The sequence below is a fragment of the Pelodiscus sinensis genome, chromosome 22, assembly GCF_049634645.1.
Source record: "Pelodiscus sinensis isolate JC-2024 chromosome 22, ASM4963464v1, whole genome shotgun sequence".
Lineage (NCBI taxonomy): Eukaryota > Metazoa > Chordata > Testudines > Trionychidae > Pelodiscus > Pelodiscus sinensis.
In genome coordinates, this window is record NC_134732.1 from 13,991,066 (window position 1) to 14,018,468 (window position 27,403).

At 54.4% G+C, this 27,403-nt stretch overlaps 1 protein-coding gene across 1 annotated transcript in view; it reads right to left on the minus strand.

The window, feature by feature from the left end:
- Positions 1-21,909, minus strand: part of FIBCD1 (fibrinogen C domain containing 1) — a 44,629-nt gene extending 22,720 nt beyond the window's left edge. Inside the window, exons 1-3 of the mRNA XM_025187390.2 lie at positions 21,399-21,909; positions 7,929-8,405; positions 2,379-2,538 (exon numbers count right to left, since the gene is read on the minus strand). Coding sequence (XP_025043175.2) covers positions 2,379-2,538; positions 7,929-8,405; positions 21,399-21,470 — 709 coding nt within the window. The 5' untranslated portion in view covers positions 21,471-21,909. The remainder of the gene's footprint in view (positions 1-2,378; positions 2,539-7,928; positions 8,406-21,398) is intronic.
- Between the last annotated feature and the right edge of the window lie 5,494 nt (positions 21,910-27,403).

Here is a 27,403-nt window from a genome sequence, read left to right on the forward strand (position 1 = left end):
AGATGCTTTGGAGAATTTAGCTGCTGCATTCTAAGGCGTTTGGACAAAACAGGTGTAAACTTATGTTTCAGAAGATTATAACCTGGATACATTTGGCAGCTTTTTAGGGAACCAGCAAAAGGCACATCCCTGACCCAAAGGTCTAAAACCCCTGCCAGATTTCATGTTGCTGCTCCAAAGCATGAGGATGCCAGAACTGTTCAAAGAAAAGCGCAAGAGGATCTCTTTTAACACAGGCAAAACAGTGCGCATTTCATTGAGATTCCTCAAAAACGTTGGTCAACATCAGTTGACTTTTTCAGAACAATACAGCCTGAGGCCGATGCCTGGTGTGGAAAATTCTGGCCCCAAGAGTTAAAGTTTGGCAAAGTTGTAAGCAATTGAAAACCGGATCTCGTCGGGGAAGCATCAAGCAACCTTAATAACAAACCATGCCTCCAGTACGGGTGCACAGATGATGGGTTTGGGGCTCGTCCCAGCCATGATACACCCCACATCTCAGTGCCCTCATAAAGGGAAGTGGCCTTGGCCTTTACAGCAGGACAGAAGGGATCCAGGAATAACCCCACTGCAGGCAGCAGAGAGGTGACATTTCGGTCCCTCTGGTGCTCGATTTGCTACAGGTGATTATACCATCAGCAAAGGGACAAGTGCCTCGCAGCAAGAGGGGGTGGAGTGGGGGGAGAAGCCGTCTTCCACTCCCCTAGGAGGTTGGGTAATTTCTGGACAACTATATGACTGTTTGTGGAGCCGGCCAAGAGGCCTGGGGGATTTGAAGTCACAGCCTTGGTTTTGCCATCTCTGAGGAGGAACGCTTCTGAGAACCCTTGATGCCCCTGATGATCTGGGGCCAGCGTGACCCATATTTCTCTAAAGCAGAGGTAGGGAACCTCAGGCCCAGGAGCTGGATGCTGCTCGTGGCTTGCCTGGATCCCACCCCCGAGGCTCAAGGCCCCTCCCCCCAGCATTGGGGAGCCTGCACTGGTGTGCCAGCTCCCCCCCCCACGGGGGTGGAGCACACAAAATCTAGACTGAGCCCCCCTAGGCTCCGGTGTACAAGGGGAATGTGGCGAGTGTTTTTCTCCTCAGTCAGGGGCCACCTCAGTGAGGGTTTGTTTGGGGGGGTTTGTTCTTTCTTGTGTGCAGGCCCCCAACTAATTTTGCTTTGGGTCAGCAGCCCCCGCCCCTAAAAAGATTCCCCACCTCTGCTCCAAGGGGAAAATGGGACACCGCATGGAGCTTGCCTCAGGACTGCCCCTTCCCCCGCACAGCTGCTCACCTGAGCCCTGCCCCTTTCTCCCCCTAGCTGGTGTTGCTGCTGCTCCCCCATACCCTGCTTGCCCCTTCCGTGAGGCTGAGGCTGGCATCACTGCTCTCGTGAGCCCTGCCTTTCCCGATCCAGTTGGCAACACAAAGGGCATGTCTACACTCGCCCCCTAGTTCGAACGAGGGAGGCTAACGTAGGCATTCGAAGTTGCAAAGGAAGCTGGGATTTAAATATCCCGGGCTTTATTTGCATCTTCCCGTCCGGGCGCCTTTTTAAATCCCCTTAATCAAACGTTAACTCGAACTAAGTCCTTAGTTTGAGTTAATTGTTACACCTCATTCCGCAGGCAGTTAGTTCGGACTAAGGGGATTTAAAAATGGCGCCCGGACAGGAAGATGCAAATAAAGCCCAGGATATTTAAATCCCAGCTTCCTTTGCAACTTCGAATGCCTAGTTCAAAATAGGGGGCTAGTGTAGACATACCCAAACAGGACAAATATCCAGGCTTTTTGGCAAAAGTGGGCATGGTTTAAAAAAGCGGCTCTGCTGGCTATAATAGGACTTATGGTCAGGCAGGGCTGGGCTGGGCAGTAGGACTGTGCATGTCGCTGAATCAAACTGGGTGTGAGCATCCAGGCCAGCTAGTGCAGACACAGCAAAGAACCACCCAGTGGTCTGCTGGGTGGAGTGCTCCACGTGGGAGCAGTAGGGGAGACACGCACTGCCCGGGGGGCACGGGACAGGCGAGATCCAGGCCCATCCAGTTCACCAGACTCTAGGCTCCAGAGCTGCAGTGATGGGTGGAGGCTCTGGGGTTGGATTGGTCCCTAGAAGACGGATTATGGGCTTGCTCCTTGTGCTGTGCCCCTGGGGCCTCCACTGCACAGCAGAGCAGGGTCACGGAGCCAGAGAAGCTCTCTAGGAAATGCCAGGCATTGCTGGACCACTGTGAATCTGGGTCAGTCTCTGTACTGCCCTGGCCACACTGTGGGTCCCAGCTTGCATGGTCTGGGCCTTGTTGTGAGGAAGCCCAGAGTAATGGCGCTGCTCTTCCCCCTGCCTAGGGTTATTGGACTGAAGCGCAGGAAAGGAGAGGAGGAGGCTCTCTCACCATTGGAACAGCCCCGGGGCCGGGCCCCCCGGGCTGGAGGTCTCTGCAAGTCGGCCTTGAGCCGAGGCCTGGCCAGGCCTCGATCCTTCTGCAGGGCATCCAGGACGTCGCTGACGGAGCTCACCAGCCGGGCCATGTTGGTCTGGCTCTCTGAGAGCAGCTGGGAGGGGAGAAGACAAACGATTTCAGTGAGTCACTGGTTACTGGATTTACTCCTTACCGACATTGTGGTCAGTAGCCCTGAATGCATCCCTCACAGGCCGGTGCTGAGCCTGGCTGCATAGAGCGGGCTGATCCCCCTCACATCATGCCCTTAGGCTTCTACATACAGCACCTTCTGTCTCTATGCGCTTCTCTCCAGAGCAAGCCCTTCACCGACTGTCCCCCAGAGATTCTGCCGCCAATAGGGTGCGGCCCTCTTGGGAACAGGGACACAGACCCCATTCCACTGCCAGTATGGAGAGTCCTCATCACGAATGCCAGGCTAAGAGGAGTGGGGCTACTCCTGAGTGTGGGCAGAATGATATTCACCGAGGTTCCATCTCCATCCTCTGGACTTTCGTGTCCCAGCCCAGATTATATTTCCTATACATAGTAACAGTGGCCTGGTGGCTAGTCAGGCCTTTTTCATTCTACATTCAGCTCAAACTCGCTGTGTAAGTTAGGGACACGTCATGTAGCACTGTGCCTCAGTTTTCCCAACTGTAGAATGGGGATAATGAAACTCCCCCTGAATCTGTGTTTGAACTAGGGATGTGAACGTTCAACAGTGTAAATGATTAACCAAAAACCCTGGGCTTATTGGTTAACATTCATGGGTTACATGCAGGCTCCTGGGGAGCCGACTGCCACCTCTTGTATAATCATATAACAGCTGAAAACTTCAGCCATTACACAGATACTTAATTACAAACATTTGAACATCCATAGTTTGGACCAATGTTTCTCAATCGGTGGTACAAGCACCCTTAGGGGTACTTGAGAGAAATCTGTGGGGGGTACGTCAACACAACTGAAATTTGAAGAAAACTAAATTTTTGTTTTAAGTTTTACAGCGCTTTATTATTTTTGTACTTTTTACACCCAAAAATTGAATTGCCCGTCTGGCTACGATAAAGTTGTTTAAACAAATGGGATGCAATGGTAGGGAAAAAAATATGTTTCTGAAAACTGTAGGTACTGTTTTTTGGGGGGGTTTTTTCGAAAAGGGTACTGAGATACACTGGGGCTGTGTCTAGACTGGCCAGTTTTTCCGGAAAATCAGCCGCTTTTCCGGAAAAACTTGCCAGCTGTCTACACTGGCCGCTTGAATTTCCGCAAAAGCACTGACTTCCTACTGTAAGAAATCAGTGCTTCTTGCGGAAATACTATGCTGCTCCCGTTCGGGCAAAAGTCCTTTTTGCGCAAAACTTTTGCACAAAAGGGCCAGTGTAGACAGCTGAGATTTGTTTTGCGCAAAAAAGCCCTGATCGCGAAAATGGCGATCGGGGCTTTTTTGTGCAAAAGTGAGTCTAGATTGGCACAGACGCTTTTCCGCAAAAACTGCTTTTGCAGAAAAGCGTCCGTGCCAATCTAGATGCTCTTTTCCAAAAATGCTTTTAACGGAAAACTTTTCCGTTAAAAGCATTTCCGGAAAATCATGCCAGTCTAGACGTAGCCTGGGAGAAAAAGGCTGAGAAACACTGATTTGCACAATGCTTTGAACATGACTCCTGGATGAAAAGAGCTGCAGAAAAGACAGTGATGTGCTCGCATCACATTTCAGTGCAAACTCGGTTTGAACGTGGCTGACGTTGAACTCAAACATTGCCTTAAAATGCACCTAGCGCAGAGCCGGGTTCAGGCAGAGATCTGGGAGCCAAACCCCAGCAAACTCATGGCATATCTTCAGTCGGGAGCTGGACTGGGCACCACTGATGCTATCAAACGGAATTATTCTGTCTTTACCCAGTGGGGTCTGGCCTTTGCCAAATGAGGAGGACAAATCCCAGCCGAGCCCACAGCACATCCGACAGATTAACCCTGACCTGCTGTAGCCCCTGACCCCGTGTTTGCCATTTGGGGGATAAAAGGCATTTTACAGAGAGAGAGGATTCCCCATCAGTTTAAAAATATCTATGTCCTGCTGCAGCCAGATTACAGAATGTTTGGCCTCCCCTGAAAAGACACTCAAGAGCACAAGACAGTCAGGCTCCAGCTGAGAAGCAGGGGGCAGTAGGAAGCCAGGGGACAGATCAGATGGTGGAAGAAATGCATGCACACGGTGTGACAAACTTCCAAATCGGGGCTCCAGAAACAGGGATAACTGCCCACTCCAGCATCTGGCCACCAGCTGGAAGAAACAAGGATAGGATGTGTGGATGTGTTTCGTTTTTAGGATGCAGTGTTGGCCATTTCATTTTTAGGACGCATGGGTCATATCTTTGCATGTGCAGTTACCTACTGTCCTACTGGGAATTAATGTTGGATTTCTTTGATCTCCCATCCCATCCCGCCATGCTTTAGGGTGGAACTGTAGCCATTCATTGAAGTTAATAATTGAAGTGGAACCAGGCAACAGGAAGCACAACTGTGAAGAAAAGGTTTGGGGAAATGAAGGGCAGACATCTCTGGAAGGAGCAGTGACCGCCCCTTTGCAACTTTCAGCCATCGATCTCAAAGCCTTTTACGAGGTAAGATTCTCTTTCACAGGGGGAAACTGAGATACAAAATGGTGACTGTGCCCAAGCTCACTGTGACCCAGGGAGTCTCCTCAATGCTAGCTGTCAGAGGGCACCCTACGCCATAACTCAGATCAGGTGCGACACACTCACTGTCGCAACACACGGTTGTCATAATCTGAGTCTAAACGGCGTCGTGAGGTATCCTATGCAAACCACTAACATGCTGGTCATTGTGTGAGGTGTGGATGGGTGATGTCTAAAAAAATTACAGCTGTGTTCTGGAAACATGTCTTTGAGTGGAGTTTTACAAACGGTGCATAAAGCCCATTGTAACAGGGTAGCTGCCCTGTACTGGCCCCTTTAAGAGCCAAACCCCAGCCTGGAGCAGGCCCGGGGAGTTCAGCCCAGCTGGGCGGTGTTGGCCCATTAAGGCCCAGCTGGGGGCTATAAAAGGGAAGGGCTGCTTCAGCAAAGGCAGTGTGAGCCTGGCTGCTGAGGGAGCAGGACGCTCTCTGGAGCTAGGGCAGGGCTAGAGAGTCAGGCTGGGCCAGGGCGCTTGGACAGACAGACAGACAGACAGACAGCCAGCCAGCCAGCCAGCCTGCTAGGCCTACGGCAAGGCCTGCCGGAGAGACACCAAACCCCCGGAAGGGGGGCTCAGAGTGAGTGACTTGAGCACTGCCGGAGGGCAGTGTGGCGAAGAGAGCAGCGCGACCGGAAGATTCCAGAGGGGAAACGCCACATGAGCGGAGGCCTGTGCGGGCGGAATGGACTGATTCCGGGGACAGACGATGGACCCCCGCTACGGTGGTGAGTGACCCCCTCACACCCATCCTGTCTCAGGTGTTGTTTTGCCAGTTTTCCTACACCTGCAATATAAACTGAGCAAGGCAATCCCTCCAAGGAGAAGTACAGTTACTTATAAGGCCAAAAAAAAAAAAAAAAAAAGCCAGCAAGTTAAATGGGCTGAGGGAAAGTTTCATTGGCAATTTCACCTGAAAGAGCAAACGGGCCACAGGGAGGGAGCTGACATGCTCAGGAAACCTTCCTGGCTCTGACACAGAAACAATAGACTTTGGGAAACAGAAGCAAAGACAGATGGCCATTTTGGCATCCATCATCCAGAGGGCAAAGGGGGAGCAAAGCCCTTTGAGCTCAAGCGAAATGGATCCTTCTGGCCTGAAAACCAAGAGTATCTGGAACGGACACTGGGGGAGACACTTGCTTAGACAAAGATTGTAACACACCGAAAAGACGTTTTAGCCACTAGAGAGCCTCTTGTGTTTTCTTTTACTTGTAACCACATATGCATCTTCTCGTCTTACCCGCTCTCGCGTCTCTGTTCTTTGTTCATCGACTTATTCTTGTTTTGTTAGAGAATTATCTCGGTGCTGTGCTTAAACGAAGGATGCGAGTAGCAGCATAAGCGTATTGGGTAGTCGAGAGAAGTACTCAACTGCCCCCACCCCACTGCCTCTGTATGAGAGGCAGCAAAGTGGGGGGGAGGGGTGGTGTGTGAGAGACAGAGAGAGAGAGAAACAGGCTTAATAGCTGGTTCCCCCAGCACCATCTCCATGGTGCCACCTCCCCCCCGGGGTGGGGGGAATAGGAGAGGCTGCTGTGAAACAGCTTCTGCCTGGGAGAGGCTGAGGTTTGCTGCAGGCAGAGGCTGTTCCAGCAGCAGCCTGTCCGCGGCAGTCCCAGAGGGAAGCTGCCCCTCTCCTCCCATGGACAGGGGTTGCTGCTGCAAAGCAGCCCGTTCACGGTGGCCTGGGCTGATTGCAGGCGGGGGCTGCTCCGGCAGCAGCCCCTGTCCATGGCCAGCCCCAGCCACCACGAACAGCAGCTGCTGGACCCAGTGCGAGCTGGGACCAAGCAGTCCTGGCTTGTGTGGGTCCAGGACTGCTGCACCTCTGCATTTTAAATGTAGTAAGAGCTACTATATATAAAATGCAGAGGCGCAGTGGTCCCAGAGCAAACCTCCCCTTGTCGACTACTCATATAGTCCATACAAATTGTATGAATTACCCGATTAGCAAAATACCCGATCCTTAACATCCTTAGTTTAAACCAGTGGTTTTCAACCCTCTCTCATTTGTGGACTCCTAAAAATTTTGTATGGTGTGTAGACCGCTTTGAAAAACCTTAACACTGCCCCCAGAGGCTACAGGCTGAAACCGTGTTAAATTTAATCCCGGTCAGCAGCAAAGCCGGGATTAAAACCCAGCTCTAGGGAGTCCCGGGCCATGAGGACAAAAAGCAGCCACCAGCTACATAACTGTGGAAAGTGGGGATGTGACGGAGAGAAGAGCAGAGGGGTCGGGTGTTTCTGGGAGCTGGCGAGGACAGACGGGGATGTGAGAGGCTGTAGCTGGAGAAATGTTACAGCCGGCTGCCCCGGGAGGATGTGAAGCCACTGTTTGTCTAGGAGGAGAGCCGTAGCGAGAGTGGAATCAGTCCTGTGGGACTGGCCCTCCGAACATAATGAGTCTTTCAATCACCCAGTTCCCTTATGCGCCTTTCTCCCTCCCTGCTTGCCCCGCGGCCTCACCAGCAGCACACAGAACTGGACCTACAACGGGGTGGGTGGCTGCTTCCTCTGCAGCTGATCTCCAGGGGGCGAGAGCGGTACCAGGGGTCACCCTCGCATTCCCCGCCTTCACCACGTGCCCCTGGGCAGGAGGACGGTGAACCTGGAGGTTATAGGAATGGGAGCCCTGTGGGCAGCCCAGGGAGGGGTCCTGTCTCCAGCCCAGGGTCTCCAGGAATGTTATTTAGGCTGGACCATCCTGCAAACCGAGCCTCCTCGCTCCCTCTCCAGCGCCCGAAGGGCTCAGCCAGCACGGGCAACGCCTGGGGACCTCAGCCAGCGACCTCCCGTGCTCACCTGTATCAGCCGCCCCTGCTCGTTCTGCAGGGCGTTGAGCTCCTGCCCCATGGCGTTGTGCCCCTTCTTCAGGCTGTCACAGTCGGCTCTCAGCTGGGTGGCGTGGGTCAGGAGTTTGGCCACCTCATCTGCGACAGTGACCAGCAGGGCCCACTCCTGCCCCTTGGACGACTTCACCTCAGCATCATGGTCCGTCATGGCCCGCAGCAGGGAGGACTGGAAGCCTTCCAGGCGGGTGAAGCTGCCGGCCTGGTCGGGACAGTTGGGGTCAATGAAGATGTTGATGCGGGAGCTGTCCACCTTCTCGATGGTGACCAGGGCGTGGGCCTCCTCGGGGTTGGTGCTGATGATGGGCGGAGTCTCCGTGATGGGGGTGTGATAGTGGTTCATGAAGAGGATGGCGCCGGTAACAGTAACAGCCAGGACGACAGCCACAGACAGAAGGACGGTGCACAAAATGTAGCCGCAGCTCATTCTCTGGGGACACAGAGAGCGTCAGTGGAGCTCTTGGCCCCAGTGGCAGAGAGACGGTTTTAAGCTTCATGCATAGCAGAGACCCACGCCTGATCGCAGGCACCCTTCCCTCTTCCCACCCCATCCCATTGCATCCCCATCAAGCTACTTCCTTGCCCTCCTGGGTCTAATGAGATCTCTAATCAACCCTGCCCTGCCATCTCCCAGGGTAACGCCTCTTCGCTTGAGTCTGGGAACCAACCTACAGCCCTTGAGCTGCAGCCTGAGTCTTCGTGGCCTAGAGTTCGCTGGGCCTGCAGTGGGACACTAGTGGTCAGCCATGGAGGAGGAGTGCCCGTGGCGAATTCTCTCTCCAGGTCTACACATAGCAGCAGGCACAACGGATTCCATGCTGCAGCTAAAGGAGCCACAACGTGGATGCAAGTGGAGTTTGAGCCTTTCTTAAGTGCTCTCGACGTACTAACATAGCCCAAGGGACCCGGGGAGAGAAATGTCATTCTAAACAGCTGCTTCTGCCCTACCAGCTCCAGTTAGCAACCCAAGTACAGGAAGCAACCCTTCATGGGCACAGTTCTCCTGGCTCTCCAGATGTTACCCTCTGGGAAGGAGCCATGCACCTCTGTTTTGGATTCCCACTCGTACACCATCAGATTCCCATCAGCCAGCCCGCCCTGCCAGCTCTGCATCTCGGCACTGGCCAGCACCATGTGCCCCTCTTATCTCGAACGGAGGGCACGATCCTCACTGAGCTCAGCCCCCCACTGGCCCCGGGCACGAGGGACTGGCAGCAGGACTCTACACGAATGTCCTTTGGCTGAGAGATGGGTCTGATGCCCTCTGGGTTTGGGGGAAGTTGGACTCTGGGTTGAGACCAGAGGCTTGTGCCCATCTCTGGTGAGTGCTAAATGACTCCCTTTGGGCAGGGCTGCCTTTTGATGGCCTCTGATGAGCTTTGTCCTGCCTCTGACTTATGCCTGGGATCCTTACGCAGGTGGCAAGGCTGGGAAATGTCTCTTTGAAGCTGACCCCTAACCAGGCAGCAAAGGAAGGTGGCGAGCCTAGCCTGGCCCTAGCTAAGAGGTTAGCTGGGGGCGAGGTGATGTATATTGATGCCTTGTGCAGGACAGACTCTCACCTGCTTGTGTGTCCGGCAGCACTGCCCGCCCGAGGCAGGAGGCCTATCATGAGCCTATGGGACCTCCGAGCATGGAAGAGCTAAGTGAGTGTACAGCTCAATCCGGCGGGAGCTGGGAGATCTACAATGAGCGTGATGGCCAGTGTTTGCTGCAAATTTAGTCAACAAGCTCCACGCACATGTGCCTAAAGAGTTTGTGCAATTCAGTTCTCCAGACAAGAGCAGCAGCTGCTACGTGGGTAGCGCTGGGGGAGAGGGCACTGTGGCCGGGCCAAAGGGGCGGGGGTGGTTCGAATCCAGTCATACGACACCCAGCACTGTGGCATCTGTACCCCTTATCCATGGCCTTAGTGGATGGACTGGGGGAGGGGTGCAAAGGCAACTTACGGTCCTGGGCTGAGTGGATACACCGGTCACTGGAAGCTAGTGGTGTGAGTAATGAAAAGGGAGACACCCACCTCATCCAGTGGAGGCCAGTGAACCAGAAACAGGGGGAAGGAAAATGAGCATGTAAAGATGGATTCAGGCAAGAGTCATAATGCACCTGGCCTGGACCAGAGTTGGCCCGGCCTGCCCTCTGGAGCTTCCAGCCCTCATTTGCAAAAGCCAAAGCCAAGGTGGACATGGGGCATGCTGAAGTGAACGTAGCAGGGATCAAGCTTTGAGCGGGAGGGACGATGTGTGTTCTCTCCTCAGACTGCTCCGTGTTTGCTCCAGAATGGCTCCAAATGCTGAACAGAGAGATGCTCAGCACGAGGCTTCAGGGTCAACACTCCGTTTAGAGGAAGAGATCGTTCTCCCTTTCTTCTGGGCTAAATGCTCCGTTTCCCCACCTGGAGCAACGCCTGCATCACTGCACCTTGCACCAGGAGGCTAAGATGGCTGAAGACTGTTCAGGAATTTTCCCATGTGCCTTTTGCCCCCTGGCAACTTGTTCAGCCTATGGGCAAAGAACTGCCCCCTCCCAACAAACATCTGTCTCTTCCTGAGCTGTCTCTTTCCCTCTGTCAGTGTAATGCTGACAGCTGGAACTGAACCTAGGACCGCTGAAGCTTAGTGCATGAGCCTCTACAGCAGGGGTGGGGAACTTTTTTGTGGTTGAGGGCTGCTGACCCACAGAAGAAAAAAATCAGGCAGGGACTGCACACAAGTGAGAAGCCAAAAAAAAAAAAAAACACCAGGAAAAAAAAAAAAAAAACAACCCCAAAAATCCCAAACCAAACCCTCACTGACGTGGCCCCTGACTGAGGAGAAAGATGCTCCCCACATTCCCCTCGCACTCCAGAGCCTAGTGAGGCCCAGGTTAGTAGATTGTGTGTGCTCCAGTCTCTCTGTAGGTGCAGGATTCCTGCCCTGGACCGGCTGGCTCCAGCATTAGGAAGGCAGAATAAGGGACCTGCTGAAGACACTGTGTTGGGATGGGTTCTGGCATGGCCTAGGGGCACAGGCACTCACCTGGGGAGCTCAGGGTCATGGGCTCAATTCCTGCCCACTCCAGCAATAGATCCTCAAGGGCCAGATCCAGGCAAGCAAGGGGGCCTGAGGTCCCCCCACCCCTGCTCTACAGTTTGAGCTAAACACCAGCTGGCTCTGAGCTCAGGCTGTAGAGAAAGCCCCCCCCCCCACTGACTGAGGGAAAGAATGAGTTAAGTGCCACTACATGGGACAAGCCTCAGAGGGGTAGCAGTGTTAGTCTGTAACTTTAAAGCAATAAGTAGTCCTGGGGCACCTTGGAGATTAGCAAATATCTATCTATAGTCTCAAGCAAAACCCACTTCCTCAGATGTGTAGAGTGGGGGAGTGCACCACAGCCAGCAGGTGTGTGGGTTATATAAGTTCTATGCATTATACCTGTTGGATTCACAGAGAGACTTTTGGCCCTGGCAAACTGCCCCTTCAAGACAGCAGGGAGGTTTTATCTCTCACCAGGCCCAAAGACCTGATCCCCATTAGCTCCAGCTCCCTTCTGCCCTACCGTCAGCTGGCTGACACCTTGCAACTGCATTAGCTCCCCATTTTCCTGCTGGCTGCCTCCCCCTTCCATTACACCTGCAAGACTAAGGCTATAATTTTCCTCTGACCCCAGCTGCAGCTGTCACAAGGAATTGAGGGCTGGGAAAGTGTTGCATATTCAAAGAGACAAAAGCGACTTTCTCTAAGAACGAGACAAAAATTGCTGCATCTGCAAAGATTTTCCGGGCCCTGTCCCCTCCTGCACGTCTATCTGGAATGACACCTTCTTTCAACCACAGTCCCACAGCCATTAGCTTTAAGGTGACTCAAGCTGTGGGCTGCATGGGTACATAGAAGACAGAGCGGAGGCCCTCCCAGTACCCCCAGCCAAAATAACTCCTTTCCTATCAGAGACACGCAACAGAATTCAGGATGGATTGATGCGCCCAGAGGGGAGCAAAGCAGCAGACATGAAACACACCAGCACTTGGCTGTGTGGGAAGCCAGTCTGCAGGGGCCACCTTAAAGAGGCAGCCAGGCGCTTGTCACAGACTCCAGCTTTCTGTGCATTAAAAAGAAATGTGTCAAAGACAGTAAGGCAGGCTCTCGGTGAGCAAATAGTTCACCACGTTTGTTCTGTGTGTGTAACACATTAATCCAGACCTGCACACGGGTCTGTTGGTTAAGGAGGACAGTTTCAGGTTCGGTTGACAAGCTGAGGCATATTTTGGATTATGTGAGATTTGGGTGCACTGGGAGAGGGATTTGGGATCATTTTCCATTGCTTAGAGTTGGAGGAGCACGGGATCTGACCCATTATATCTAAAACTGTGGTCACCAACCAGGAGCTTGGGATCTACTGGTAGATCTTGGAGCCTCTGACAGGTGATCCTAACAGGTTTGGCCAGGAGGCTATCAAGGGTCAGCTCTTCAACTGCTCCTCCCCCCACTGCTGCACATCTCTTGCCCTTTGCCTTAGAGCTCGCTCTGCCTCAGTGCCTCCCACTTGCCAAGCAGAGTAGGGAAGGGAGAGGAGGGGGCGCTGATGCCAGGGTGCCCCCTCTCACACCCTGTATTCTGTCTCCACAGAACAGCAGCGGGCGGGGGAGGGGGGAAACAGGGCTTGGGATGGAGGGAGTTTGCTGGCTGCTTTTGAGAGTAGTGCAGGGCTAGGACAGAGGTAAACCTGCCTTAGCCCCACTGCACCACCACCCAGGAGCCATCTGAGGCAAGCAGTGCCCAGCTAGAGCCAGCTCTGAACCCCTGCCCTAGTCATAAACCCCCTCCTGCACCCCAAACTCCTGTCTAGCCCTGAGCCCCCTGGACCCAGACTCCCTTACAGGGCCTGTACCCTGAACTCCCTCCTCCAGGCTCCGCTCAGAGCCCCTCTCACACTCCAAATCCCTTAGCTCAAGACCACAGCCTGTGCCCCAACCTCCTGCCCTGTCTGGGGAAAGGGAGGGAAGACAGGGGAGGGAGGGATGATGGAGTGCGCAGGGGCAGGGCCTCAGAGAAGGGGCACAAAGGAGGTGGGGCAAGTGTATTTGGATTAAAGTAGATCCTGGATTGTATTTAAATTCAAAAAGTGATCTTGGGCTTGAAAAGGTTGGGGACCACTGGTCTAGAAGATAGCTCTTTAGAAACAGGGTACCACAGAGAAATGGAAGTCCAAGATGGAAAGTACAGAATCCAGATTATAAACCCTCTCTCAGTGTTTGACGGTCGAATCTGGGGTTTTAGTTCACCCGCTCCTGAAATCACTACCCGAGACCTCCAAAGAGCTCAACAAGATCCAAGGGAGGAAGGGCAGGCCTGATATTTCCAATGTAAAAGCCACAGAGAGTGACTTGGAGGCCATCTCTACTTGCAAGGTGGAATTTTACATTCATCCCTCCGTAGAACCTCATTTAAGCGCTCAGTGCTCCTAGCCAAGAAACACTGGCCAAATGCATGAGCAAGGACTGGCACACTAGAACGGACTCAGTTATCACCGTTCCGTCTGGACTGACAACCACCTCTTGCAGACGGGCAAGGCAGAGGCCTCATGAACAAGTGCCCGTCCCAAGGCCTGCTCAGAGCAGCAGTGGGCTGTGTGAGTGGTGCGGGTGGGGAACGGGAGATGTGCTGCTTCATCCACTCCCCTTGTCTAGCTCTCTCCTTGAAGGAACCGAGTGTTGCTTTGACTGACAGTTCACATTCTGGGAACGAAAGAGGCTGCGAGAAGAAAGCCGCTCTCGCTGCTCCGGGACTGAGCGCTGCGGAAAGAAGCTGTTTCACCAAAGGGGAAAACAGACGAGGTTTTGATACAAGTGCCGTGTCTCATCCCCCTGGCTTCCCGGGAACACAAAAGCAAGAAGGCGAAACAAGGCAAATCCCTGGTAGGTTTTGATCTGGCGGGCTAGCAGACAGCATGAATGTCACCGGGGGAGCTGCCTGCGAGGGACCCGCCTGGGACACATTGACATCATGGGGGCCATAAAAGAGTCTTTCTGGCATGCCAGGGACTGGGAGACGAGGGGGTACATGCGATTCCATACCTCCTCCTATCTGCCAGTGCGTTCACATTATCCTCACCAGGCCCTAATTCACTCCACGCTCCTCTCAGCTATTAACCAAGTTGGCAATGGCAGAGTGACTGGCCCATACACCTGGGGTGCCGATAAAGCAAACCCTGAGTACTAACAAGCCTAGTTCGCCCTTGGGCAAACACGAGAACTCCTGCACTGGCAAACCAATGGACTGCTTTGTCCAGCACTATTCTTATTTCCAGCCTGCTCTGGGGACACCCTGAAGCCACACACCAGCTCCCCAGCCCGGTGTGGAAGGGAGTGGTCGAGGGGAGGGGAAGAAGAGATCCCCCTTCACAGATGAGGATTTGCTCATCTGAAGACCACAGAAAGGCCAGATCTGAGTTCAAGACAGTTTTCAAAGTCCAACAGAATGTGTCTCACGTGGGCACTGTTCCCTAGCAACGTGATCTTAGATTCGGGGGAATAAAATCCACCAAGACAACATCAAGAAATCTCTTAAACTGGGAAATTTTATATAGGTCAACCAAACCCAATGTGCACTGCTCCCCCTGCTGGCCGGGCAGCAGGCTTGTGCTTCAAACTGTGCGCCAACACAGATCAGCCTCTGCAACAGGCAATACACGGGCCATGAATGTCTCCCGTGAGCACGGCATCCCTCCCGCCCCTTCCATGGCCCCATCCTTCCGTGTCACTGAGCTGTTGGCACATCCCATGGAACCGAGCAGTGGCCAGTTCCAAGGATGCGGTCAGGCACCTGGTCTGCCAGGCAAATCCAAGGGGTTACAGTCTTCATTTAAATAGTTGCTAGTAAGCTGTGCAGCTTCTTCCTGCGAGGGCCCCATGAGAGCTGCCAAGATAACAGCTTTGTTCGAGCACAAATACAAATGACTGACACAGCACACCCTGAAATATCGACAGCAATACTGAGCAGCCGTCGCTGCTGTTCCTTTGACACTGCCAAAGGAGGCTGAAGGAGGAAAGAAGACCTCACTCTGCAAACAGGCAACCTGGGATCCATCTTCCCTGGGTTTGTCTCCTTGTCTACATCCACATCTCCCAAGCCACCCACCTCCCACACCACTTCTCCCAAGACATTTGTCTCCCTTTCTCTGCATCAGTAACCCTCAGGCCCTTCTCTTCAACCCCAGACCTGTGCCGTCTTATCTTATTTAGACTGAAGCTGGCATCTGCCAAGCAGCCTAAGGGATTTAGAGGTCAAATTCCCATTACGTTGTAATGGGGACTGAGTGTCCAAATCCCTCAGGCTGAGGTTTTCAGTGCTGCCCAAGTTCTTCATGGCAGGGAGTGAGTCTTAGCTCTTATGAACAGAATTTCACTTTCACAAAATGTTCTGTGAACCCCCCTTACTCTAAAGCTGTAGGAGCTGGCCACGGGCTGAGACAAAATACCAGACTAGCAACAGTGCAGGTCTGTCCTGATGGAACAATTCCTTGTGTCAAAGAAAGACAAAAAGCAGCAAAATTCCAAGTCACTGTGACACGTACAAGCAAGTTCTCTCTCTCCTCTGCTACGGCTGCTGCTCCCATGAACTGCACGAGCAAAGAAAGTCAAGTACATTTCAAACTTTTTTGAAATGGAGAAGGGGGGAAAAAAACCAGTCACCATTTGCCCACTGGAGGAACTAGTGGAGAGGCTGGCTTTTGAGCTAATGACCAGAGCACTAGAAGTTACGGTAAGGGGCTGGCCATCATACAACCCCTCAAACTGCTCAAAAAAGCTGGTCGCCACAGCAGTTGTGCATATGATCCTCTGCATTCTCTTAAGCTCTGCCTTGTAAGCTGCTGTGGGTGAATACACAGAGACGACAGCGCAGGCATTCACCAGGGCAGTAAAGGGGACAGCCCAAGAGCTCAGCTGGCAGATGCACCCAGGAGACACCGGGTGTGACATAGGACTGCCTTTGAAGAGCAGGGGGTTTCCCTGCCTCCCCTCCCCCCCCCCCGGCTCTTTTTGTGTCTGACACCGACCCTCAGGTCAGAGATGATTCTGAAGAGACCAGCTAAAAGGGCCACATGGTGCCATGGAGCCTAGATTAGCCAAATAATGTGACTGCCAGGGCCTGATCCCAGGACCTCACTACAGAGTCTGTCTCTGCAAAGGACTGTGCTCCAGCAATTCAGTGAAGGCTTGTGCAGCCTATATCTATTGCCTAAGCCCACCACCACCACACACACCCTGCCAATCAGCTGTGCAACATGTCTGCTTGCGCGGAGAGAGTGTCAGGGGCTCAGACACCAGACCGTTAATCAGATCACAGCTTGCCGAGACACATTCCCAGCTGCAGGATGAAAAATGCACTTGGGACCTATGGCTGGGGAGCACCCAGAGTCCTCCAGGCAGCCCTGTGAAACAGCCCAGCCCCCTGCCCCCTCAGCTGGTGAGCCATGTGAGCTGGCCAGCATGTGCCAGAAGCGGGTAGCAGTGCCTCACGGCGTGCATGCTCGTACTCACACGTGCACACATTCCAGAGCTGCCTGGCTGGAGGAGGAAGCCAGAGGCGCTTGCTGGCTGGGGAGCTGCAGCTGCTCTTCTCTGGCCTCGTCAGCAGGTGTATCTGCGCCCTCTGGGAGCGACAATGGAGAGCCGCTGGAACCAGGCGGAGAGCAAAGAAGATGCTCAGAAGTGTCCTTAGAAGACAGGTCCTTTAGTGGGGGGGGGGGAGGGCTGTCCTTCCTCTTTAATTTATCAGTCACCAGGGCGATGGGACAGACCCCACCAATCTGGTCCTTACCACGCGCACACACGGATCACACCAGCATCACACAGCATGAACCCCTGTTCCATCCTCAGCCAAATGCACTGAGTTCTGCCTTGGGCAACTGCTCACCTGCCTAATGCTCACTCATTCCCCTTCCCATTACACCCTCCCTCCTCTCACCCACACTCCTGCACCTTGTCCCAGGCAGCCCTTCCTGCTCCTGTATAGACATAGCTTCATAGTCCTGTGCCACATCTCCCCTTCATGCCACGACAAAGCAGTGCTCAGGGCCAGAGCAATCGTCCAGCCTCCACCTATTACAGCTGCTAGCACAGTGTGTGTGTGTGTGTGTGTGTGTGTGTGTGTGGCTAGAACCAGCCACTCTCCACTGTCCCCATAACTTCATTCTGGGCATGGGGCTATCCTCTCTCTCCATAGCCCCACCAGATCGCTTGGAGGGCAAACAATTCAGTGCAGAGACTAGGGCTTTATTCTCTTTGAGGCAGATTCATCCTGTATTCCTGGCAGGAGTTAGTTCAGCCCCCAGCATAGCTAACTGGCACCCCTGAATAGCTAAGGTACAGGTTTCTCTTATCCAGGCCCACCCCCAAATGATGCCTGAACCTAGGACCACCACAAGCGGACTTTGCACCATGGCAGCAGGATCCCCTGCAGCAATGGGTCCTTCTCCTGCCCCTGTGTGGGTCATTCTAGCAACCGACAAGGACTAGGGTGTATTCAGCGTTGGGCCTCATGGTGCTATATGCCATTGTGTTTGTGTTCAGCCAAACAAAGCAGCCTGGAAGGTGAGTGACATGCACCACCCATGCCCAGTCCAGGGTCATCTTCCATGGCCCAGACAGCAGTGGCGGATATAGGGCAAGGCGAGCGGTGTGGCTGTCCCGGGCCCCGCGCTTCAATAGGCCCCACGCCAGCCCCGCTCACCCTGCCCTATATCTGCCACTGCTGCCCTCACCTGCTGGAGCTGCCTACGCCGCTGCCTTTCGCTGCAAGTCCACAAGCGGCTGTTAGCCAGTGGCATGCGCGCGGCGGCGGCTCGTTGCCATGGAGCCGAAGGGCGACTCCTGGTCCTCCCTATGGCCCATCTGTGTGCCATCCTCCACATAGCCACACCCTGCCTGCCCCCCAACCCGAGTAACCACATGCTGTCTGTCCCCCCCAAATCCCAGCACCCACACACTGCCTGTCCCCCCCAAATCCCAGCACTTAATGCTCCCAAGTCCTAACAGCCACATGCTGCCTCTTCCCAACACCGCCTGCTCCCCAAGCCCCAACACCCACACGCCCCCTGTCCCCCCCAAAGTCTCAACACCCACACTCCACCTGGCCCCCGCAAGTCCCAATGCTGCCTGGCTGCCGAATACCCAACGCTGCCTGGCAAATACCAGCCATGGGCAGCCAGAGAGAATCTACTGTGACCCAGGAGCGTTTTGTAGGTCTTTCAATTATATCGATTGAAAACGACCTGTGTTAAGAAATGGACTTTACTGACATAATTGAAGAATGCGCTACCAAAAGAGCTAGACAGCTATAATAGACTTAAATACAAATGAAAATTGTTAATTATTAATGCAGAATTTTGTTTAAGAATGAATTACAATGTAATTAAAATAAAAATTAGCCAGCTAAATCAAGTTTCTATCAAATTTACCCAATTCACATTTAATATGAAAAATAGCCTTCAATTTGCGCATTTGATGCCTTTTTTCTATTTTGTCTCCAACGGGGGGGGGGGGGGGGCGTGAAATTGTGCTGCTCTGGGCCTCACAAAACTCTCATCTGCCCCTGCCAGACAGTCTGGGCCAACAAGCAAGACCCCTGTCAGCCCCCCTCCAAACAGCTCCGCTGCTCACTTCAGGAGCTACTTCAGCTTTAGGGTTTGGCGCTTTCGACCCTCTGTGGATGTGCCCCGCAGCTGAGCTCACAAACCTTTTCTATCCTTCCACCCCCACCACTGCTGCTTCTTTCCTTTCCCACAACCTTTGTCCCCCAAGCCTTCCCTGCAGCAGCCTTTTCCTTCTGCAAACCACCTCTCCATGGGACCTGGTTGCCTAACCAGGTTTCAAATACTCTCTTGTTTGACACTGGATTGACAACAGAGGCTTGGAGTGGTGCAGCTACATCTATTGCCCCCTCCTTGCCCCCCTCACTGCTGACAACACCTCTGAAACCCCTCCCCATCTCATCTCACAATTTCATCTTGAACCAGATCTTCATTTCAGCACCCCTCTGGGATGGGCCTATCCATGATTAATTTAGCCACTCGATCTCTTTATACTGTTCTCCTCCGTAATCCAGTATAAGCCAGAGCCTGCCTGGTCGTGCTTACACACTGTAAAGCTCTTTTGGGAGTTGGGGAGGTGCTGCATATGGCAGGAGACCTGCTCTATACAGCAGCCAGCTTGGGTTTAAATGAGTAAGATCCAAGCTCTGGCTTCCAAAGGATTCTAAGGCAGCTAAAGCCCCGTTCCCCTTGAATCTCTGTGAGAGCTGGACACGTGGCTCCCTTGGGGTTCTTTAAAAAGCCCAGCTTTAATTCATACTCCCCCGATTGTTCAATTACACCATCAACACGCTGGGTGTTGCGATCACAGCCTGGGCAGGAAACTGGGCCAGTTCTCTGTCCCCCACATACATGCGGAGCATTCAACATGACTTAGGGGAAAACGCATTTATTACCATCAGGGGAAGCCCCAGACCATAACACTTCTGCTTACTTTGCAAGGAGGGTGCTAGGGAGTGGGGAACAATGGGAGGGGAGCCTGTGCACAGAGTTTTGCCCCCTCCTGGCTGCAAGGCTGGTAGACAGCTCCCTGTGGCACTCCCGGAGCATATGCACGGTGAACTTCTGATGGGGAAGTGGAGCCCTTGGGTCTCAGCTCAGGCAGAACTGCTGCACTGGCATCTGGGGAAATGGGGAGCTACTGCCTGGATGTTTAAATGTAGAAGGTGAAGAAGAAAAAAGCAACAGTCCCTAGAGAACCTCTTCCCCCTAGCTTCAGACAGCTCACGGTCATATCTGGGTTGACCAAGTGGCCAACGGCAGCTGGAAGAAGGCGGGGGAAGAGGTTGTGTTGGGGGTGACTGAGGACTGGGATCCTTTGGTTCATTTGGAAAGGCCAGGTACTAACTGCCACACGGCCCTGACTCCATGAGTTCCATGGTTCTTCATTGAGATTTCTCAGTCCAGTATGCTGGGAGCTGGAAACGCTGTAGGAACATCAGTCTCTTCGCACCCTCTCCATCTGAGCCGCCCCCACTCTTCCTCTTTGCGCCTTTCCCTTCCCTCTAAAGCAGGGCTGGGGAATCTAAAGCCTGGGGGCCAAATGCAGACCCCCAACATGCCTGAATCAGGCCCCCAAGGCTTAGGGTCCCCCCCCAGCATTGGAGAGGATGCGGACCTGGAGCACCCAAAAACCCACTAGGGTCCCACTAGGTTCTGGTGAGTGAGTGGGATGTGGGGAGCATCTTTCTTCTTCTCCATCAGGGGCCACATCAGTGAGGGTTTGTTTTTGGTTTATTTCCCTTCTCACTTGTGGGCTGCCCCCGACTGATTTTTCTGCGGGTCAGTGGCCCTGACCCAAAAAAGGTTCCCCACCCCTGCTCTCAAGGATCAGTTGGAGGCTTGTTTCTTGCTGGGTTCTAGCCCTTTGCAGATGCCTAGTGTGAGAAGCAGACTCCCCTACCAGGTACAGGCAAAAGCACACATTCCTACACAGACTCAGGCCATCTTGCAGGCATGTTTAGGCCCATGCACCCTTGGATAGGGGGCAGAACATGCATTGACACATGCACCCATAGGCCACGTCCCTGACTTGAACGTGGATTTGCATGTACATGTGCACACACATGTACAGCTATGCACATTGCTCTTGCACACTGCTGCAGGGAGATGCCAGTGCCCTTCAGCACAATCTGTGCAGTGCCAAAATGCTGAATGAACCCCCTTCTCCCCAGTCACCGACCCCCAAAGCCCTCCTCACCCTCGGTTCCTCTAACTCACCAGGCAGGGTCGGGAAGTTGGTGGGAGGGTCAGAAAATTAACAGGGCCAGGTCTGACCCCAGCATAGCCTCAACCATGCAAAAACCCTCTTTCTAAAGCCAGGGTAGTGTCTGAAACGTGCAGCAGTTAGTTAAAGGGAGGAAGCTGGGACAGCCGGGCGCAGTCCCCTACTGACTCTCTAACCTCCCTTGCTTTCCTGGAGCGTGATGTGACATTCACTGTACACCAATAGCCTAAATCATTCAGCCAGGGACACCGGTTCCTGCCCGTTCCCCAGGGTGCCAGCCATGCAGCCGGCCACCCAAAACTCAGCCCGGGCAGCCCTGCAAGGAGCTGCCAGCCCAGCGCAGTCCAGCCATGGGCAGCTTTCTCCAGGCAGCACCCCAGCCAAGCCCACTGCAGCCAGCACGCCCATCCCCACTTGGCAGATGGGGGGCAAGGGAACGGGGTGTTTCTCTAGGCAGGCAAAAGGGGGGTTGGCTAAGGGTGAGTGCCCGCCCCCCAGAGCGGTAGAAAGTTTTGGGGGCGCTGTGACTCCCCCTGCTTGGACAGATCGCTGCTGCCCCAAGAGGCGGAGGGGAGGGAACCCCCAATCCCGCCGTTCTCGCTCTTCCCCGTCTCTCCCGCTCCTTACCTGGGATTTCTCCTGCTGCCCGTCCTCAAGTTGCGACGCGCCCCCCATGTTTTTCCACCGCTCATTGACCATCTTCTGGGCCAGGGAGCGAGACGGGAACGAGGCCGGCTCGCGGGGGAACCCACATCGGCGCCGGGCCGCCTCGCCCCGGAGCTCGCTCCGCGCAGCGTCGGGCAAACTTTGCGGCGCGCTCGGGGCTGGGTCCGCGCCCGTCCAGCACCCGCCTCCCTTCCCCGGCTGCTCCCCTCGGACTCCGGCTGGCGGCGCCTCCCTCCTGCACCTCCCTGCCGGAGCCGGGGGGCTGGCCCCGAACTTCGCCTCCCCCTCCCTCTGCTGCTTTGATCTGCCCAGGGCAGCCCCAGCCGGCACGGGCACAGCCGGGGCTAGAGAGCCGAGCGGCCGGGGGAGGTTTGAATCTACCCCCCTCCTCCTCCTCCCTGCCCTAAATCTGCTGGACTAGCCCCGCTGTACCCCGTCCCGGTGTCCTCCCTCGTCTCTCTCCCGTCCCCTTCTGCCCTGCCCCTCCCCCCGCTTGTACCCTCCCCCTGTACCCTGGCGCCTCTGCCCCCCCCCCGTTTTTACCCTTCTGCCCTCCTCCCCCTCTCAGCCCCTCCCCCAACTGTCACCCCTCTACCCTGGCGCCCCTACCCCTCAGCCCTGCCCCTCCCCCCGTTTTTACCCTTCTGCCCTCCTCCCCCTCTCTGCCCCTCCCCCCAACTGTCACCCCTCTACCCTGGCGCCCCTACCCCTCTGCCCTGCCCCTCCCCCCGTTTTTACCCTTCTGCCCTCCTCCCCCTCTCTACCCTTCCCCCCTACTGTCACCCCTCTACCCTGGCGCCCCTACCCCTCTGCCCTGCCCCTCCCCCCGTTTTTACCCTTCTGCCCTCCTCCCCCTCTCTAGCCCCCCTACTGTCATCCCTCTACCCTGGCGCCTCTGTCCGCTTTTACCCTTCTGCCCTCTCCTCCCTGCCCCTCGCTTCTCCCCCTGAGCAGCCCGCACCAGGGCAGGCAGCGCACGAAGTAGCCCCCTCGCTCTCCCTCCCCTTTTTCGTTGGGCAGGAGCCGCAGCGGGGAGCAGGCTCGGTCCAGTCCGGCCCGGCTCGGGTGCCGCCGGCTGGGAGGTGCCCGGGGCCGGCGAGGCAGCCGCAAAGCTCCGGCGGCTTAAGCAGCCGGCGAGCCCCGTGGAGCAGGGCGGTGTCAATCACAGCCCCTCCTCCGCCCGCCAGACCCGCGTCCCACCCTCTCACCTGCCTCTGCCCCGCCAGCGCTCGGTGCCGCCGCCGGGCCAGGGGCAGCCGGCAGCCGCAGGTCACAGCCCCGAGCCGCTGTTGCCAGAGCGATGAAAGGCTCCGGCAACTCACCGGTCTCCCGCCGCAGGGGGCTCGGAGCAGGCAGGTCCCTCCCGGGGCTGGGAGCCAGCATCTCCCACCCGCCGCCGCCGCTGCTCCCCAGAGGTGGCTGCATGTCCGCGGGTGCCGGCCGGGGTTCCTGTCGCTAGGGGCCGCCACCCAGCCAGAAGGCTCCAGAGGCAGAGCTCCGCGGAGTGGCGCTAGGGGGCGCTGTGCTACTGGGAGGAGTGGGATCGACTCAGTTGGGGGCACTAACCCCCCCACCCCGGTGTCCCTGCACAGTGCCAGGGGGCAGGGGGTGACTGCAGGTGCACCCCCACCCCAACCTTCCCGCCCTCTGATGCACAGGGTGGAGGCATCAGCAGGGACCAGGGACCACCGGAGCTTTCAGGCTTACTGGCCTGGCTGCATCTGTGCAGTTCACCTGCCTTTTCCTCTGCGCTGTTCTGTCTGAATGGTACAGACACCTCCCCCGCTCCCGCAATTCCCCCAGCTCCAGGCTGGCTCCCGATGGCTCCTTGGCTGATGTCCATGCAGGGACCTCGGCATCAGGCCTGCGGAAAGGTGTGACTCTCCTGCCCTCTACTGGCTGCAGCGTGAAGCGTTGACAAGCCCGGCTAGCCCCTCGGCTGATGGCGGTTCAGCCTGAGTTCCAGTAGGGAGGTAGGGGACAGGCTGCCTTCCGGCCTCACTGCCAGCCGCTCACAATAGCTGATGAGCCTGAGATGCATGTGGACATGGGCTGTGGGATATGCAAGGCACCCTCTAAGCAGGGGCTCTAGGCAGAAAGGGGCCCAGGCTGTAAAATTTCTCTCTGGAGCCAGTCAACTAAGGTTCAGAAGTGTTGGGAAGCAACTCTACACACTCCCAGGCAGCAGCAGGGCCGCTGTGCCATCATGGAGAGCTTGCTGGATGGAAGGCCCTGCGAGCATGGCTGAGTGTCCAGAGCAGCAGCACTTTCCGCTTCTCACCGAGCCAGCGGGACAGAGCCAGGTAATCTACGGGATATAATTTTCTTTCCATTTCCCCCTTTGCATCCTTCCCACCATGCAGCTCTGTGCAGAATAATAATGTTTTGCCCTTCTAGAGCCCCGCTCCCCCACCCCTGTCCAGCATCTCAATGAGCTTCATACATGCTATTTAAGCCATGAGATCTCCTGCCAAGAAGATAAATATATTATCCTTACAGATGGGAAAATGGAAGGGAACAAGAGAGGCCTTAAGGCAGGGGTGGGCAAGATAAGTCTGAATCTGTCCCGCCAAGTCTTTTAATCTGCCCCACGACCCACCCCACTGGACCCACAGGCCGGGAGCACACCCAAGGCTCAGAGCAGCTGGCTGCTCCATCTGCATCTCTGTGCCGGGGGGAAGCTTTGACACTGCAAACCCCCTCCTTCACCTAAACTCCCTCTCAGACCCCAAACTGTCTTCTTCATCCCAGTCCTCTACCTCGAGCTCCTTTCTGCACCCAACCTCCGTCCCAGACCTCACAACCCTTCCGAAGAAAAGTGCGGCCCTTGACCACGTACCAAACTTTTGGAGTGCCCCCCCCACGAAAAATTATTGCCCACTCTGGCTTAGGGTCACAGAACAAGTTGATGGTCAGGGTAAGACACAAATCCTAGTGTTCTGAACCCCAGACCTGTGTTTTTAGCACTAAACCACATTTCCAAAGCTCTGAAAGTAAGTGGGGGGCTGGTATGGAAATTCAGCTCTCCAGTGCACTACAGCGTATAAACCCACGGGCACTAATTCTGATTTCACTCCAGATATACTCCAGGGGGAGATGCCACTGGCCTCTCACTTATTTACGCTAGCGTAAGTGAGCTCAGAAGCAGGCCTGTGGTGTTCAGCCAGAACCGAAGAGTGGGGATTGGGGGATGGAAAAGGGATGCGTGGAGGTGTCGAAGAGTAACAAAGAAACCTCTCCAGTTTCATTCACCAAGTGTTTAACTTGAACGTCAGCACAGAAACCAGATTCCAGGTGGGTTTACAGAGAGAAGAAGGCAAGTTGCCCAGCTGCTCTACTCTCTCCTCAGCAGTTCTCAGTCTGTCTTTCTGCACGTGCCATGCTAATCAGTTACGCACATGTGCAGACTGAGAGCATTAGTTGCAACAATGTCATATTTTGCCTGGTCCTAGACTCTTCTAGCCAATAGAAGCAAGGCTGTCACCTGGAGGTCTAATTAATTCACTTGCAATAAACACATCAATGACAGAGCATCTAGCCATGGGTTTCCATGGCCCTCATTAGTACAGGATCTCAGGGCTTTCATTAATGCCTGTGTCACTGAACCAACATGCTGTGTAGAAGAGCATTTCTAACCAAATGCCTGGAGACCACCAGCTACAGGACAATCTGTATGATGAAGAGAGTTGGTTTCTCTCCCTCCACTTTGAGAAGCCTCAGCTAGAGGACTATTCTCCAGCATAGTTCCACTCTATGCACCAGGTGGCATTAGGAAACTAAGCAGAGCTGTCCCGAGAGTCCCCCAGGATAATGAGCTTGGACATCTGTACAGTCCAAGCCCCCAGACCTCAGCATGAGATGTGTGCAGACTATCTGTAATACCGGGGCAGGAATGGGGGAGGAGGAGGAGGAACCACATCCCCAGAAATCTGGGCTCAAAACAACTAAAAACAAAAACCAGGCGTGGGAGTAACATTACAAACAAAAAATCAGGGATCAAGGGGAACGTGGAGCAGAGCTTGCTTTATTCATCACCATGACTGCACCCGCTGCTCCTCAAAGGTGTCTAGGAAGCCAGGAATTCTGTTCCAGGGACATGACTAAACAAGGGGTCAGAAAAAGGCCCCGGAGTTGCAGAGAACCATTCCATCCAGCTTCCTCCTCCTGAAGCTGATGCCTGGGGGTGGCAGGAGGGGCTTCCAACTGAGGAAACCTCAGCCCTATAAAAATAGGATTTTCCCTCTTGCATGGAAAAGACAGAAACGCTTAGGAGCGCAGGCTGGCGAAAAGATGTTCCATGCTAGCAAATCCACCATTCTCCAGTAGAGGGCAGTAGTGCACACACACAGCTGTGCTAAGGAGGGTTTTTTTAAGGAGTTTGGCAAACACCTGTCAAGGATGGTCTAGATATATTTGGTCCTACCTCAGCACAGGGAGCTGGTCTGCCTCTTGAGGTCCCTCCCCCCAGCCTACAATTTGCACCACACAGACTTTTCATGAGCTCCAGGTAGGATCTAATTCCCCAGGATGGGAATGTTTCCCCCTACACTTGGCTTTCTTGACCAAGGGCTCTTGTGCTTATAGACTACAATGGGAGTTTGGCTGTTTACGACAGTGCATTTCAAAATGGGCTCTGTGGCTTGACGAATTCCACCTTCTCTTGCTATCCGTTCAGTTTGAGGTCCGATCCTGCAAGGTGCTGAGCGCTCTCAATTCTGATGTCAAATAGATGAAAGGAGCTTGGCGCCTCACAGGATTAGGACCTCAAATGACAGTGGTCTGGCTGCTCTCTCTTCTACCACCGACTTGTCCAGCCACTGCATGGCACTGCAGAACTGTGGGCACATGGCCATTTGTTTGGCTGTCACAATGGGGGTGTAATCCGCAGACAACTCTTCTTGTACCCCTCCATCTTTGTTCACCCCCTGGGGCCCAGCCCTGGTGAATGGCAAATTGTACCCTGTTTATGTAACCCAAGCTGGGAACATGCAGGGCTTTGTCTCCCTCTAGTGGCTAGTTCACACAAGGGGTTTCAGAGTAATGGGGACGAGGAACCAGAATCTCACCCAGTAGAGGCCAGGATTTCAGCCATGCTCAGCACCCAGCGGGTTCCATGCTGACACGTCCCGTCAGAGCACAGTGATGTGCTGAAAACCTGGTGACTTGTTTAAATGCCTACACGGCAGCTGAGGTCTTCTGACAATTGTGGCCTTCGTCCTTCCGCGCCAGCGGGCAAAGTTCCCATTGAACTGCCCGGGTCCCAAATTTCAGTCTTGCCCAGCTTACATCTACACTTCTCATGGTTTTCTTGGTGGCCCTTACGTCAGTGTTGAGTTCCTCCAAGTCATTTCACCAGTGGTGTGTCCCTCAGCCCCCGGTGCCGGCAGCTCTGACCCTGTGGCTTATAAGCCTTTGGAAGCAGCCAGCCTCTGCACGTCAAGGCTGTTTCAACTTAACTCTGATCATAACATTTATCATTAAAAATAAATTTATCTTGGCTTCATGTGGCCTGGAAATCTACCGAGAAGTGATTCAATGGGCTTGTCATACCTCAGTGTTAGCCACGCTGAGCTGAACAACTGGATATTCTCCAAGTCCAGCAACTCATTTGCTGCAGCTGGAGCCGGGAATGTACAGTGGCTCTGACATTTAATTTAGAATCCAACATACCTTGACATAAACCCTTAATACAATAGCAGGGGTGGGGGCCACTGTGTGTGTGTGGGGGGGGGGGGAGTAAGGCCAATCGACAGAATGGATTTTTTTCACTTGTGCTTTGTCAACAGTTACTGAGTATGACAGGCTGCAGTGAAAGAGGGATGGGCAAAGGACAGTGTAAGAGGGTGGTGTGCACGTGCACATTTAGCTTTGCAGGTGGGTGTGCGAGGCTGCTCAGGGTGGGCATTTGTGCCCTATGCAGCTTAAGACAAGAGCCATGTCAGTGCACTGCATATGGGCTTGCACTG